Source organism: Acanthaster planci, linkage group LG07 (genome assembly GCF_054643075.1).
Source record: "Acanthaster planci isolate LZ-2023a linkage group LG07, COTS_SCS, whole genome shotgun sequence".
Classification (NCBI taxonomy): domain Eukaryota; kingdom Metazoa; phylum Echinodermata; class Asteroidea; order Valvatida; family Acanthasteridae; genus Acanthaster; species Acanthaster planci.
The window spans coordinates 18514155-18530339 of record NC_141783.1 but is presented as its reverse complement, the minus strand read 5'-3'; the positions used below and the strand labels follow the sequence as shown (position 1 = coordinate 18530339).

At 41.9% G+C, this 16185-nt stretch overlaps 2 protein-coding genes across 6 annotated transcripts in view; both read right to left on the bottom strand.

The window, feature by feature from the left end:
- The window catches only part of LOC110980387 (multidrug resistance-associated protein 1-like), a 34666-nt gene extending 28834 nt beyond the window's left edge, over positions 1-5832 (bottom strand). The window contains exon 1 of the mRNA XM_087139476.1: positions 5527-5832. Coding sequence (XP_086995602.1) covers positions 5527-5583 — 57 coding nt within the window. The 5' untranslated portion in view covers positions 5584-5832. The remainder of the gene's footprint in view (positions 1-5526) is intronic.
- A 1048-nt stretch (positions 5833-6880) lies between these two features.
- On the bottom strand, positions 6881-15881 carry LOC110980290 (serine/arginine-rich splicing factor 2-like). Of its 5 annotated transcripts, none has more exons than XM_087139474.1 (5): positions 15357-15881; positions 14509-14559; positions 9547-12766; positions 8620-8689; positions 6881-8024 (listed from the first exon to the last, which is right to left on the bottom strand). In XM_087139474.1, exons 1-3 carry the CDS (start codon positions 15722-15724, stop codon positions 12496-12498), a joined length of 690 nt encoding a protein of 229 aa, XP_086995600.1. In that variant the 5' UTR covers positions 15725-15881; the 3' UTR covers positions 6881-8024; positions 8620-8689; positions 9547-12495. The 5 variants fall into 5 exon arrangements, with proteins under 5 accessions (XP_086995600.1, XP_086995601.1, XP_086995599.1 ...); XM_087139475.1 differs by having other exon boundaries at positions 10196-12766; XM_087139473.1 differs by having other exon boundaries at positions 6881-8689; positions 9547-10642; positions 12399-12766.
- Between the last annotated feature and the right edge of the window lie 304 nt (positions 15882-16185).

Below are 16185 nucleotides of genomic sequence, written 5' to 3'. Positions count from 1 at the left end.
ACAGTGGAAAACAAACAGAAATACAGGTAGTGATGTACCCGGTAGACTGTGACACTGACTCTAAAATAAGTCCACTTTTGGCATTGTAGTTTTAGGATTGTATTTTTAAAATCTTGTTAAATTGGGCCTTTAAAGCATAAAATAGGACCACAGATTCAGTAAGTGAAACAAGAACAAACCAGATCCATACAAAATTTTACAACTGGTATTTGTCTTATTTGACAATAAATTTTTTTAATATAAATGCAGAAATGGCAATCTAGGCCCTATCACACAAAGTAGGCAGTACAGTACAAGTACATCATGCCATGATTGGAAAACCGGGTGGGTTTTAAAATGAAACAAAACGTTTACATGACACATACAGCACACATCAGGTTCATTCATTTTTGGGAGATGCAACGGTAGAAGTGACTACCAAAATGAAACTGTGAGAAAAAACTTACAGATATCCCTGTGAAGCTTGTTTGTTTATTCACGGGATATTCTGGAGGTTTACATGGAGACAAACTTGGCAAACCTGGGTCACAGATTTTAACAACCTTAGTTTCTACACAGGCCAAAGAAAGAAGCAACAAACAAAAGCCCAGGCTTTGATTGTTTGGTCATGCCTGGCTGCAAAGCCTGTTAACAAGCAGACTAGCAGAGCCCAAACAGCTAAGCAATCAACTTACAATAAAAGATTGTCGCATGTGAAGGGGTGAACTTCCATACAACTTCTGGGACATAGGTTTTGTCAAGGCCAGTGATCAAGGGTATTGTACACGTGCATGTACAATACAAGTAGCTGCAAGGCTGTGCAGTGTTTATTCAAGTCCATCACAAGTCATTCAGTCTTAAGCAAATTCACTTGTTATTCAAATGAGCCGAGACAAAAGCATTCTTTTGTCAATGTTGTCCTTTACCTGTACTTATGACTGGCCTTGTGAAGGGACTTGTGAAAGGATTTGTGATAGACTCGAATACAACACTGTTGCTATGTATGTGTATAATGTACACAGTGCATGCTAACATTGTACTTAGTTGTTTTGCTGAGAAGTTCTGCTAATAAAAGCAGTCATGATTTGGTTTTGGTCCGAAATGTGATTTTGCCAGTGTTCTTAAAAACATGGTATTAGCTATTCAGGGAAATCAATGATGCATTGCAGTAGATTTCAATCTAGCTCTGATGGTTTGGAGGACAAATGACTTGGCATGAATTTCTGTTTCACTGCTAACTTGCTGGAATTACTTGAGGCATCCTCTTCTTAAAAGTCTTCATGGCTTACTTCAAAATAAAAATCCTATTTGTGTTCTGGTCCTACCTAATGTACATGTAACCTTCCTCAATCCTCAAAAATCCTTCAGGCGGTTTAGGAGGATTGTGGGTGAATGGCAAAAGTGCATGGCTTATTGCGAAGGATGCCACGCATGGACGTCGTTGGTTAGGCCTTGTGCTGTTTTTGCTTAGTCATGCATAAATTCAGCCTGATATTTCTTTTGAATCAACCGCATTGCTCAGGAATGCCATTAACACTGCCTCAACATAATGACAAGAATTGCCGGAGAATTTTGAAGGATTGAGGCAATAGGCACACCTCCAAGTAACATTTTCAAGACATATTGGAGGATTTCGGAGGAATGAGAGAGAATCCAATTTTTTTCACCCCCAAATTGGAGGATTCTGGAGGATTGAGGAGGGTCCGAAGCAAAAAAGGGCCTGGGAGGCTAGGGTTGCCTACCCTCTGTCTGACCCAATTCTAGTCCCCGGCATAATAGACATTGTATACATACAATACAATGGCTTTGTGACTGTGCACAAGAACAGGTCAACAATTCCAAATCCTAAGTACATTTAATTCATGAGCTGTCTGGAAATGATGCAGGGAGTCAGATGGTTAATCCTGGCTTGCTACAGACTGCTCACATTTTGCCCATAACTTACACGTATATGGTCGGCCAAAATTTGCAGAAATATCACTTTTTGGTTGGCTTCCAATTTTACCTCAAATTTGTCCAATATTGACATTTGTCCCATTAATTTAAAATAAGAGTCGTATTTTCATTTAGTGGTACTTGTATCATTTATCTGGTGTTCTGATAGCTGAGTGGGATTTTTACACTTTGTAAATTATTTCTTTACTTTTGTACCAATGGCCAACCATACCGTTAGTTTTCCGAGTGACCTGTAGGAAACCAGGACTGTGACACCAAAAGAGCAGACCCTATTTTGCCCAGCACCAATACCAACAAGCACAACCCACAGTGTCTTCGCCTACTGTGGGAACCTTCTGGGACTGATATGACTGCATTGAAATCGTGAAGGAAGAAAAGACTCCATGCTGATGATGACACTATAACAGAGCAAGGACCTTGCTCTATAACCCTGCATGCTTTCCTTGGGCCCTACTGGCTCCATAGGAAAGCGCAAGTGTAACATACATGTACGAGGCTAATGTCCATTGTTACTGACCAACTTCCTTAGCCCTAACAGTACCGGGCGTTGTTTGGCTTAGAGTACTCAGTACTACAAAATACTACAGAACACTCCGAGCCTGAAGGACCTAGCGCTACAAATTACTATTTCTGGCAAGGTATATTCCACTGTTACTCGTACAGAGAACAATGAAACCATGCATTCATAGTACCACAGCACTGTATGGTACATTGTCTCCTTGATTGTGTTTTATGGCTTCAGAGAATAATAATGTCATGTCCTCTTACAAGCGACAGGGCTGAGTACTACATTTTACTACTAAGTAGTACTTTGTAGCATTCGGGACTGTTAGGGCTAAATTAGCCTAACCATGGAGCTAACGGGCACTGCTCACTTCTTGTGATTGTCTACTTGGATGCAGCCGAGGCATTGCATGCGGTGTGAATGGGTGTGTGTAACTACAAGCTTGCATAGGTTGCGTTAACGTGAACATGTATTCAACATGGCTTGTTAACTTGCAAATGGAGTTCATGAGTTACTAAAGCACAGCTCAAGCTCTCACTGTTTCAAAAATGAAGAAAAACTTGTCTTTGATTGCTTCGGGGGCCATGGCCTATCTGCTGGCCCCTTCTGCATGTGATACACAGACGGTGAAGGGATTGTAGTCACAATCGCTGCATGGCTGCTCATCTCGGCACATTTATGTACACGTTGAAACGTTCCATGTTTGGGAGCTGTTTTAAGAAACTCCGGAATATTTTGAACATGAGGATGAATTCGAACAACTTTTGAATGAAACTTCCAAATGTTGATGTGATGTGTACTCAGTATACATACTGTGAACTGAGTACTGCATGTACCAGTAACACACGTGTATAATTTGGTTTTAAGATGGATGTCTACAGATGATACATTTAGTTTGAACCTGGGATCTCTGTAGGTCAAGTCAGTAGTTGAAGCTATTTTTAAGCAGAGCAGTGGATCTTGGGATGATGAATTGTATAATGTATTAAGAGTAAAATCACTTTGTCGATGGATTCAGAAAAACTATATAAAACTACATACAGACAATTCAAACTCCAAATGCGACAGGTACATATAATTACAGAAAGTTACCCCAGAGGTTTGTATTTCTTTTTCGCAGGATTTTACTGATGAGTAAAAGAATCCAAAGGTAAAGAAAACTCAACTTGCTGTCTATTATATTTTTAAATATCTTAAATTTTGCACTTCTATGGTATACCTGTGTGCTTGGTATTTGTTTGTGGACCTGCTTCCCACTTACATATTATGTTGCTCCAATGGGTGTTCCATGGAGTGGATTAGCTCCCAATTTGAATTTTTTCACCAAACAGTGAATTTGAAAGATGTTAAATTGCAGCAAGATAGATCACGTCATAAATCATAACTTGAACAATCTTTCCCTAGAACAAGTTTAACACCAAGTGGAACATTTTAACACGGTGAACTCCGCAGAACAATTTCTGCTTGAAAACTTGGACTGTCTCTTTAGAATGCCCACGGGAGAGGATAGAAAGGTGCAATGTCTTTGATGAGATATTCTAACACACCGCCCTCCCCTCTGTGCTGGTGATACATCATTTTATCCAGATGATGTGCAAGCATTCCTTCCCTCGTACCAAAACCAATCCTCGATTGTGGGCCTGAAGCGTTTAAATTAAATTGTATTACTGTCATTTTTGGTGCTCTTGCATCTTATTTGATGTTTTGTGGCACTATTAGACTAATTACTGGGCTTACAACTTCAAAGTCAGCAAGTTAAAAATGCTTGAAGCCTGAGACAGAGCCAATGCTGGGTATTGGAAAACGGCCCATACCTTTGGCTTGTCGTGACAAATACCCACTGGCCAGGGAGGAGATCACGGCCTCGATTACATTTCTGCTTGCCTCTGAGCAGACATTCATCAATTTTGACAATGCATCCTGGGCCACCAAATTGTATCTGATTTGCAATCAGCCATCTTGAACAAATGTCTCAGAAAATTGAAAACCAGTTGATGACTAACACTCTACTGAAAGATCCTGTCAAGATCTTTTCAATAAAAGTGACAGGAGTAGTGTAGGCAAACATGTAGAGCAGAGAGACTTAGATGACTGTTGAAAAAGAAGCTACCATACCAAATGAACCTCACTTCTGCAACTACAGCATTGCAACTTGGCTTAGTCTGGGCGTGCACATATGCGCTGAATCTCTATCAAGTGGTTGCCACAACCTGTGCACTCCAGCTGAATTCGATGAGAAACAAGCACGCCCTTCTTTCTAAGCCACTCCTTGCACGCTTCAAGACTTGAAAAAAACTGCTACCAAGCCAAACAGATCCATTGTGTATGAAATAGACAGTCAAATTCTGATTTTTCGCTCTAAAATTCTTCATACAACACAATCCTTTCACTCATAATGAAAGCATACTTTCTTTGCGCCTACTAGTTCATACTCCCCGCCGATCCTCGCATAAAAACTTTTGATCAATCAAAAAACCTTCTTTTACACTTGCAAATAAATTATTATCCAATCAGCAATATCCTTTCAAATTAGTTTGGTTCCATGCTGATGTCTTGCTGTTCTCTGTAATACTCCTACTCCCCCTAAATGTGTCTTGACCAATCAGAGATCGGCTTCAAGAGCTTTTCAGTAACCAATGGCAACATTCTAAGAAACCAGCCGAGACACTTTTGCCATTTTTAATTCCAGTGACTGCATGTGTGCATGGTTTGAGTCGCTGTGGTTGTTTTTTACCCCATTACAGGCATTATTTCCTTCACAAATCAAAACCCTGCCCTCGTTCCACAAATTTTATTCTGCAGTTATTTAGTATGGAATAACGTGAGTTAATAAGTTTAAAAGTAAGTTTCCGATAGGAACAGGGTCCAAAAGTTTACAACACCCCCCCAGTACAGTTGTTTCTGTATGAAAATTTATTTGTGTTCCTACACTGACATGAAAGACGTTTTTGGGAAAGGATCTAATCCTGCAATGGAAACTAGGCATATACATGTACTACAGTACAGGCTACACATGTACATGTACACCTGATACACCACTTGGTTGTAGACCTACACCTCGTTTCTCCGTGTGTGTGTTTACATACCCACAATTGAGAGCCACCACAGAAATCCTGCCAGTCTAGAGCCGATTCCTCCCCCATTGTTCTCTCGAGTGAAGACTGAAGCGAAAATGTGCTGCCATAGAGCACTGCTTATTTAAATGTAACTTCCACCAGCCCCAAGCTTAAGCTGTTTTACTTGGCCATGTTGGTAGTACGCAGCTACTGAGTAGGCCGGCCTACGTACATATACAGCGTGTGCAAAGTTCAGCTCGGCGAAGTTCTCACTTAAGTTCTATTTGACGGACCCGCCTAACGCCCGCAGCCGTCGCGTCCGCATCATGCATCATCTGTACGTGTAGTCACGTGATGCAATGGTCATGGTCTCCGAAAGCGCGCCCTCTTTTGAGTTAAATGACCTCCCGTTTTCCGGATATAGCCGAAATATTTCGAAGTCGTCCCGTCTACCACTACTACATGTAATTTGGCATGTTCGAATAGTACCGTTGATGTTCGGTTATTTCCGACCGGGTAGGTCGGCTAGCTGTTAAACCATGGAGGTAGATTCTACCTCCATGGTTAAACGTAAACTCCCGTATCCTAATGCCAGATGTTAATCCAACAGTATTTGACTTAACACTGAAATCGAATGTCGTCTTGGCGGATATCAATGCCAGACGAAATGCAGAAAATATGGGTGCACCACTGCAATGAAATCTAAACACCCGGCTCCCAGCTTGTGACCCCAGGCCTGACCCTTGCATCATATCTATTTATATCTGTGGGTGATGCCTGCCTAACATTTTCTTGCTCAAGAGTCGTCAGGGAATCTTTGGGCAGGGAACCAGGCACTCTGGAGATACATATTTTGTACATACTATTGCTTTTGACCTATGAACTTGCAATTTGCAGCATTACATCCACTGACTAGATAAAACTGTTATGGCATCGATAGCTCTTCAAGTTGTCCCATTTCTCTTCAAATCTGGCCATCCTGATCATGGCTCGGGGGGCACCCAACAGAGGTGAACTCAAAACATGCGAGTAGAGCATACACGTGTTCAATCAAGTGACAATATCTGTCTTATTAAATATACTAAATTCATGTCAAGCCCCATCAAATGCAGGTTAAGCTCCCTTCTTGATACCCAACTACATGTAATTATACACAGTTGGTATAATGTTCCCAAACTATTCAAGGTGTTGATAGGCAAGCTTACTGTTTTTTTGTTTTTTTGGGGGGGGGTCTGCAGTTGTAAATCCACAAGCACCATTTTCAATTACATGTATTAAAACAAACCTATAATGGTGTTGATTCCAATTCTGGTTTCTTTGAAGGGGTATTCAAATATGAAAATGTGACACAAAAGCAACAGGAATAGTCCCATAAAAAAAGAAGTTCGTTTACGATCATCAGAAATTTATTCCAACTCGATCTCTCAAGTAAAACACAACACTGAAACACCGTAAAAACTGTGCAAATTAAAAGCAAGGTTACATTCACTATGTCTTTTTCCAAGTTGCATTCAATATAACAATCAGCTAAAAAGTTCTTTTTATAAGAGACAAAGGTGAACACGGTGAAATACAGAATTCATGCACTTTTCCTGTTAATGCAACAAAATACACAGCGGTTTGTCAAATACATGTACATGTAAAAATTTCACAAGACAAAGTGAACGTTACTCATGCTGAAGAACAACATGGACTTGGAAGCAACTTGCTGACAAACCAGTCAAGCAAATCAGTGTATACAGTGTACTTTTGTGCACTGCACTTGGTAAGTGCACTGTACAAAGCACAATTCAAGGGAATGCAACGCTTACTGAAAGCAGTGTTGGAAATGCAATGTAATTCGCTTCGGCTGGTAAAAATAAAATGCCTTGGGAAGCTGCTGACTTGCTGAATTATGCCTTTTGAGCAGGCACATTCATTCTTGTTGTAGTCAAGCATTCAGACATGGTCCCAGAAATCTCCAGCCCTAGAATGGTCTGGTGCCTTTGTCATTCTCAACCATTGTGAATAGCCTGGTTCTGGACACTACAAATAAACTATGATGAGGCTAGCTCAAAAATCAGTTTACTGGTACACCGGGAATTAGAATTCAATGCTCACCATCAAGTCCCATCCCCCATTCACATTTTTGTAGTTTTAAAGCATTAAGATGGCAGATGTGGTAGATCTTCCTGGGAATCTGGGCAACACTTTCGGAAAGAAATCCCCATTTAGCTGCTCCCCCTTCAAAGTTAAACCTTGATTTACCAAGTCCTGTTACAAAGGCACACAGCTCGTGCATGTGAGTTACATGTACAAGTAACTGGCAATGTTTCCCTGCATGCATGAAGTCTGCAAGCCGTTGAAGGCACCCTCAACTGTCGACAACAAGCTTGTCAGTTGGTGCAACTCGAGTTCTTCAGCACAACAGTTGTGGAAAGAAGAACTCGGTCGGGTCAAAGGGCTCCCACTTCAACTGCTTCAGTTTGCTTGCACAGTCCAATCCATTATATCCCACACCCCATGAAGTTTTGACCAATCAGTGATGACTGCATGAACAATGTCAGATAAAGTCCAGCATGAGTGAGCAAGTCAGACGAGACCCCTTCATAACAAGGTCTTTGGGACACTGTAAATTGCACCTTGTACACATACAAGGATCTTGTCAGGAATAGAAAACAAAATGCAAAGACTTTGGACCTAAAACTCTTGTCAGCAGGACAAAGTGATCATATTAAACATGTTCAGTCCATTCTCAATATAACAAACTGTGTAACAAAATACTTGTAATAAAGTCAATTTTTGAACCATTTTTTGAATTATTTTTCCATTCCCTTTTATTACGCATTCCTGGTAATAAAAGTATTTGTCTTGTCCCTGCAATTTTAGGAGCCGACTATACTTGTACTGCCAAACCTTGCTAATAAGAGCACAGTCAATGCAACATGTTGCTTATATTAGAGGATTTAGGTCCCAATCCTTCGTTCTTCACTCTTTTCATTCCTGATATGTTAAGATAATCTGCTAAGACCAAGGGGCCTCTTGTCAGTGAGATTCGACTGAATTGTTTATCGCTGATGCCCATGTACCTTGTGCAGAGTGGGTTGGAGCCTAATGAATGGGGTCTGGTGCCCAGATACTTACTTTTGAGCCCAGCCACTGGATTGGCGCAGACATCCGGGTCCATCTAATACTGCACGTCTTCCAGCCTTGCCTGTTGGGGAAAATGCTGGTTAACCTAGTTTTCCAGAGGTGAGGCCTGAATCACTCCACTTCGAGAGGAATGTGTTTGGACCGAGCAGAATGGAAGGAACCCTTCGTAAGTAGTAAAACCCAACATTGTGCCAGCGAGCTTTACTGCCACACTTTTTTTTTTTTAAGTGTGAATACAAAAATCCCATCTATTGGGGGTTTTGAGAGTACAGTGTAGAAAGGCCTCTCGGAATGAGAAAATCTCATCAGTGATGTAAAGTTGTCACAAGTCTATGAAAAGTCAGTCAATAAGACCTCTATCATGGGCCAGCCATCTTGCTTTTCTACCATTCAAAGCTATGTAACCAGAGGCTGGAAGGGAAAATAGTCTGTCCCTTTTATCACTGTGCAAACTTGTACTACTATTGCCCATGGGTCTACTGGGAACAAGATAAACATGGAAGCATCACGATAAAGGTCTATAGCTATTCAATTGAATAAAGGCTTTCCTTTCAGCCTGTCACAGTTCACCCCTTCTACCTGTGACCAGGCATGTGATTTGACTGTCGTGAGACATTTAGCAAGTTGACGATAACCGTTTCTCCACAAAACCAAAGTTTCTATTCTTTTGTACATTCAGGCATAGAATTAAGACGGGAAGTAAGATTTCATCTTGGGTTCCCCAGCGTAAGCAACTGCAGATAAGAGTTTCAACTTCAATTTTGTCTGTCACAGCAAAATGAAAGTACATCTTGAAAATAAACGAATTTAATTGTAGTCCAAAATCTGAAATTCAATTTACTTGCTCAAATCCATACTTTTCTGAAAGCAGTACACCTGAAAAGCTGAGGTTGAAAACTGACACCTCCCCCGGCTTGCCTTGGACTCAGTTGTTTTTCTCTCTAGTTTGACCTGATGTATCCAGGCATATGACCACTGAACACCCTATGCCTGCATTCCCAACAATGCAGGAAGCCTTATTTGTGAAGGACTCTAAACCTGTATGTAGTGCAGAAAATGAGTCCAAATATCAATAGCTTTTTGAAGTACTTCCTGGGGTTCTCCCACACACCTCATGGTACATGTACTGGTGAAATCTGGAAAATCCAAATTAGTTGACCAGCACGTACATGTGTAAATGTACATGCACAATGATCAGGGGTAGCAATAGTAAATATATATGAAAGTCTTTTGAGTTTCATAAGATGGTTGGCAGTTGGGGGGACACAGGGCTAGTTAAGGAATCTGATTTCCCAGTAAGGAGCATGAGAAGAGATCAAATGTGCTCATCTTAATATACATACAAGGGCAACAAAAGGGTTGGTGGTGTCTCTTCTTGGACGATTTGGTTCTGTTGCAAAGTTTTTATGTATGTAGTTCAGAAATGGTGTTCAAAACGTACATGGAAACTGAGACACCCTGTATGGTTCAGTCATGGAGCTATTACACACGGCTCTCTGGTTCAGTTAAGCTCTGCATGCATGTAAAACAGGAATGATACAATCACACAGATCTATGCTTAACTTACACTCCAAGTACTGCGCTTTCCTTTTTATCTGTGAGCTGTGGGGGGGATGCCAGGTACGAGAACACGGCTAGACAGCTACCTCTCGGCATTTTCAGCAGCACCAGCAAGGGATGTCTGAATTGGAACAGCACCAACACTGCACTCCATGTCTCACCCACGGACTGCACGAAATGCCAACTGCCAACGCCCGATATCTGGGCTCTGCTAACACGGCAGCACTGGAATATTTTCAGCAGGGCCCCAGACTGCCATCTTGGCCTGCACACACGGCTATGTACACACTGCCAATCACCGGTACTCTGCCCATCACCGGTAACTCAGCCAACTGCAACACTGCTAACACCTGCTAGCTCGGTACCGTGTTAACACCAACCAGGTCTGCCTTACTGCAGTCCACTGCATGACTTTATTACTAACTGCATTAACTGCTTAGCGGATTACTGCATCCTATTAGCAAGAAAACAACAGAGGAAATTGCAAGTTAGAATATACACAACTTTCTACTTTTTAATACAGTAAGCAAAATCTGAGTAAGAGTGAAACTTAATTAGATCCGAGTAACACTTACATAAAAGCATGCATTATCAAAACAACAATTCTATGTAAAGCATAGTGCCTAAAGTTAAACATTACCACCTAAGACAACTAGTCAAAGATACATGCAAGTCACTAAGTTTCATGGAATAAGGTGAATATTGTTTCCAATTTACAACACCCACTAGTTCAAAGGATCAAATCTTATTTACATGTATTCATTTTTCAAAGAACTTAAGTCTTGTATCTTTTCTTGATATGCAGATTCAATATTTTGTTCCTTCTTTTGCTGTGACTGTATCAAACTGAAACAAGGAAATGTGTTCCTGTTTTGTACAAAATCAGGAGGCTTTCACTTGAAACTCACTGAAAAAAACACGCAATGTTGACGGACCAGGAAAATATCCCATATTAGTTCGAGTTAGAACAAACTTAAATGCTGGTGTATGTAAATGGTAAATGTCTGAAGCGATACTGAATTCTGCACTTTTACTTTAATATACAACAGCATTACTTGCATAAAAAAAAAAGAATGTAGCATGATAAGGAAACATGGGTCTTTTTCATAATCACTAGAACTTGTTGCATTTCTGAGTACATATGATTTCTTACTTTTTTGAAATAAAATATGTGAACAAGAGAATATGCTCAGAAAACCCATCCTTTAAAAAATCCTTTACATGTACCGATGATCAAAAAAATGAACAAAATTAAAATTCAAAAAAAGGTGCCATTACCAGAAGACAGAACTTTTTTAGGAACCCTTTTTGCAAGTATTTTATAGCTTCCACATAAATGTATTCCACAAAAAAATGGTTTTAATCGTTTTCAGACTCTGGTGCTATGAATAGAAGAACCTGAAGTCAAAAATGGAAAATTTCTCCAAGTTTATTTCTAAGAGCTTGAGGAACGGTTGCATACACGGAGGACTTTTGTAAAGATCTACTCTTGCACGGCCAAAAAAGTATAGGTACACGTGTAAGGCAAGATGCAAAAAATGAAGTATTCTGATGAAAGATGAAAGATGAACCCCGACTATGACAAGAAAGTGGAAATTAGCACCTACAAAACATTTGTGTATGATACAATGACCAAACAGTGCCTTGGGACAGGTTTTACAATTAAGAAAAATTCAATCCCACAATTAATATTCCTCAGAAAGAGAACATCTCACTCCACGTACATGTACTTTGTTACACCCCAACTTACAGCATCAGCCCCTACTAGAAATGGGCCCATCCCAACTACATTGTACGGTGCTTTTATTGGGTCGGCCCAACTACAGCACAGAGGCATGTGCCAAAGTCATTTTGTTTGCATCAACAACTTGTGCTTGCAGAAATAAGTTTGTACATACATGTACATGGTATGTCATAGAAAGTGCCATATTTTTGAGGAATTATGTCAGGTGTGAGCTGCATTAACTTGGAGCAGCTTAAGAAATTTCACAGAGAAATTTGCCGACAATTGGGTCAGCCCAACTGCAACACTAGAGTTGAGACAGACGCCATAGTTGGGGTATAATTTCATGTGCATGTACATCAATCACACAGACAAAGATAAGAGGTGCCACCTCTGGAACTTGTTCAATGTTCTTCATGCTCGAGAATATCAAGATGCATTGTGGTGTAACACTGAAAAGTGATCAATATTAAAACGTTATCTTGACCTTAAAAACAGGCATGGTCACAACAGGTGATCCTGCACTGCCCCCAACACCTTCATGGCCACCACGGCGGGCGACAGCAGAGCGACTCTCCATCTTCTTAGTCCCCTTTGCTGTAGGAGCCCGAGCGAGAACGGGAACGGGAGCGGGAGCGTGACGGCGACTGCATCCTCTGCCGGGGTGACTTGGAACCTGAGCGGGAGCGGCTGCGGCTGTTGCTCCGTCGGCTGCGCTTGGCTGGGGAGCGGGAGCGGCGGGGCGGGGGGCTATGGGAATGGCTCCGGGAACGGGACGGGGAGCGACGACGGCGGTAAGGTGGGGACCGCCGGGGCGAGCGCCTGGGAGAACGGCGGGGTGAACGGGAACGAGACCTGCACAAACAACAAAAATGCATACAAAATCCATATACAGTTGTGGTTGAAAGTTTACATATACTCGGACGGCAAGTGTTTCCCTTTCAAGTTTGATGGCTTCACTTATTCCTGGAAACCTTTCTGCTACATGTACGTACAGCTGATTAGTACAACATGTACTTTCAAAGGTAGTCTTTAAAATTGTTATGAAACACTTTGAGTACACTTTTGAGTTCCATACGCTGTTGGAAAATTAGTACGAACTGGAAACACGTGTAGGTTTTGTTTAGTATGCTTTTTTGAAGGGAGATAATAGTTGTCTAAGTCTAGAGTCCTGCATGCCGTGAGGAACTACGGAACTGCATGCCTTGAGGCCTAGTGATTCAGATCGGCCTATACAGCATGCAACTAGAAAATACAACAGCCACTGTGAATGGTGGTGTTGCGATGCTTGCAGTTTGCAAAGCAGTGCACTCACTTCTACACTGACTACTTGTCCTTGTTAATAACTTCAGGGGCTGTTCGAAGGTCCCTGAAAGACAGTGATTTTCAAAGTGCTAATGTGTGGGGCACATCTTGGGCTACACTGTATGCTGTGCCAAGTTCAATGCATGTACCACATCAAAAAAGCATTAGCTACACATATCAGTAAGGGTAGGGGTTTGTGCTTGCACACGTGCAGCAGATCAATGCGAAAGTGTGCAATAGCGGTATATGTTGCGATGCATTATGGGACACCGCGCTTAGCAATCCGTAAGGGGTGCGGGTCTGTGCTTGCTGGCACTCACGATGTTCATTGCTACATGAAGTTGAACAGTCAACGCTACCCCCTCTGGACAGTCCATGTAGCACACACGTGGCTTGGCCTGTAACAGCTAGTAACAGCTCGCTGCTTAAGAAATTTTGTGAATACACATTTGCGTGAGTGAAGGCAATGTGGCCGTATACCATGCGGGCTGTGTAAGCCCGATCGCTCGTGGTATGGTCTCGCCGACCATCGCCAGCGTGCACTATTGCTGGGCTGAATTTACTGTGAATTATTTTGACAACTCACTGGAAAGGGCACAACAGCACAACAGTGTGCATAGGGCACAGCAAAAGTGGCCGTGGACAAAGCAATTTTCTGAGGGGCATCACGGCAAGGAAAAGGGCATTGACGGCACTGACTTTGATTTCGTTGGTTCCAGCTATTTTGGAGCATGGCTCAAAACCACATGTTCAAGCTATGACTGGAACCAGCAAAACTGAAGTCTATAGCCAAATCCACGCATTTGGTTTGAATTTACACACGACGGGCCAGTTTCCATACAACCGTGACAATGGCCATGGGTGTGTGTGTGTATGTTCATGTTTGTGCATGCATCGCAAGTGAGAATGCACTTGGTGACATCATAAACAAAATTATACAGTATTATGGTTCCATGACAAGGCCGATCCGAAGTGAAATAAAAAGGTTCAGGTACATGGAGTCAAACGGGCATTAAGTCCTTGCGCCCGTCATGATTTACGGGTGCATTTCTGAGACAAACAGATGCATTTTAGCTACCTGCGCCTGTTAATTTCAAGCCCTGATGTAACTAGGTCGTAATTCACACAAAACCCTGTTTTGTGTCATCTGTTATTACTTAATTAATGCAGCAAAAAACCGCTCCATGAGGGAGAAGCCATCCAGCAACCAAATGGAGGGAGGGGATTATCTTCTTTGCCAATTCATGCAGGTGTCCCACACGAGTTTCCCAGATTACTTGATCTTATATTACCTGCCGCGCCATCTTCCTCTGGAGCGTGATCTAGAACGTGACCTGGAATCCCTGCAAAATTCACCCAAAACAGAGACACAATAATGTAATGTCAGGATGCAATAAAGAAAATAAGGAGAAATTGAAGGAGCATCACCACTTGTTAAACTTTTATGATAACTACTATGTTTTAAGAGAGAAGTGTACGCAATGCAGCAAACCAGTCTAAGTCATTGTGCTGGCAAAAAAACCACAATTATCATTCCTGCGTTTGCCGAATGACCACTCAGTCAGATCACAACCTTTTATTTCACATCTGGTTACCCCAACTGACCATTGTACACACATGTATAATCAAGTTCATCAAGATTCACTGATAACCTTCACTGAAGTGAAAGAGAAAATACCCTCTTTTATTACAGATGACCTTTGACCTTGTAGTCCGCTACAAGGTGGAACAGATGAATGGCCCTGTATTCTATACTGCATTACCTTTCTTTCTTCCTCTAGGATATAGGCCTAGCTGCAAGTAAACCTTTTGTGCATTGACTGTAATTAACCAAAAAAAAGCCTTTGGCTTCGCTTTATTATAATAAACGCAAGGGGTCTATTTCCCTGAAAAAAATAAAGCTTCCTGTCCTGTATTCACAAACAATCTTTCTGGTAGGAAAGAGAACCTCACATCAACTTATCAAGCATTCGTCTAAAGCTAGTAGTAAAAGTACATGTAGGGCCTAGACTTCGTTTCCTCATGAACAGGATGCTAAAGGTAAAGAACACCCAGCCCCCTGAACTGAAATCCCTTTCCCCCTTAAACTGTAAAATCCCTCGTCATGCCCGTCGCTAGATTAGTACTAGTACTAACTTACCTTCCACGCCGACCATAACCACCATACCGACCGCCCCCACCGCGGTCATATCGACTCCTCGGCCGTCGATTGTAGTCTGAGGAAGGCCGACCATACCTGGCCATTTGAACCCTCAAATCTCTTCCATCCATGGCGGCTCCATCCATGTAGTCCATCGCATCTTCTGCGTCGTGCTTGTCGAAAAACCGGACGAAGGCAAAACCTCTGCTTTCTTTGGAGTAGCGGTCACGCGGGATGTACACATCTCCAACGTCGCCGTATTTCGAGAAGACTTTGTACAGATCCTCCGGCTTTGTGCGGTACGTCAGATTGTCCACTTTCAGGGACGTCATTCCCTCAATGTCTGGAGGCCCTCCACCGTGTGACATCTTTGGGAAGTATTTAAGGGTCTCAAAAATTTCACAATTGTCACAAACGGGGACTTTTTGACTTTTAACAAGGAAATCGAAAGATTTCTAATCGCTAAGTGTGCAACAGTACTCACGCCGGCATGTTGAATGTGAATATGGCGTGCCTCACGTCACGCGCGCACGCGTCGTTCGCTTACAATTGCTAGACTGAGTCCACACCGTAATTTTTTTCTTTCGCATTATCTGCATGTTGAAGTCTAGGAACCAGACTAACTACATTCCATGGTAAACTCATATTTTAACTGTGATTTTCATTATTAGAATACCAGCGAGCAAGACCTGGGGTGCATCCACCAAATGGTTGGATTTTTGCGCACGAGCTCATTAATATTTTATGATCCCAGAGTTTTTACAGTAGGACATACCATAATCAGGAGGGTTCATAGAAATATTTCTATAAATGCCGAATTCGGGACTGG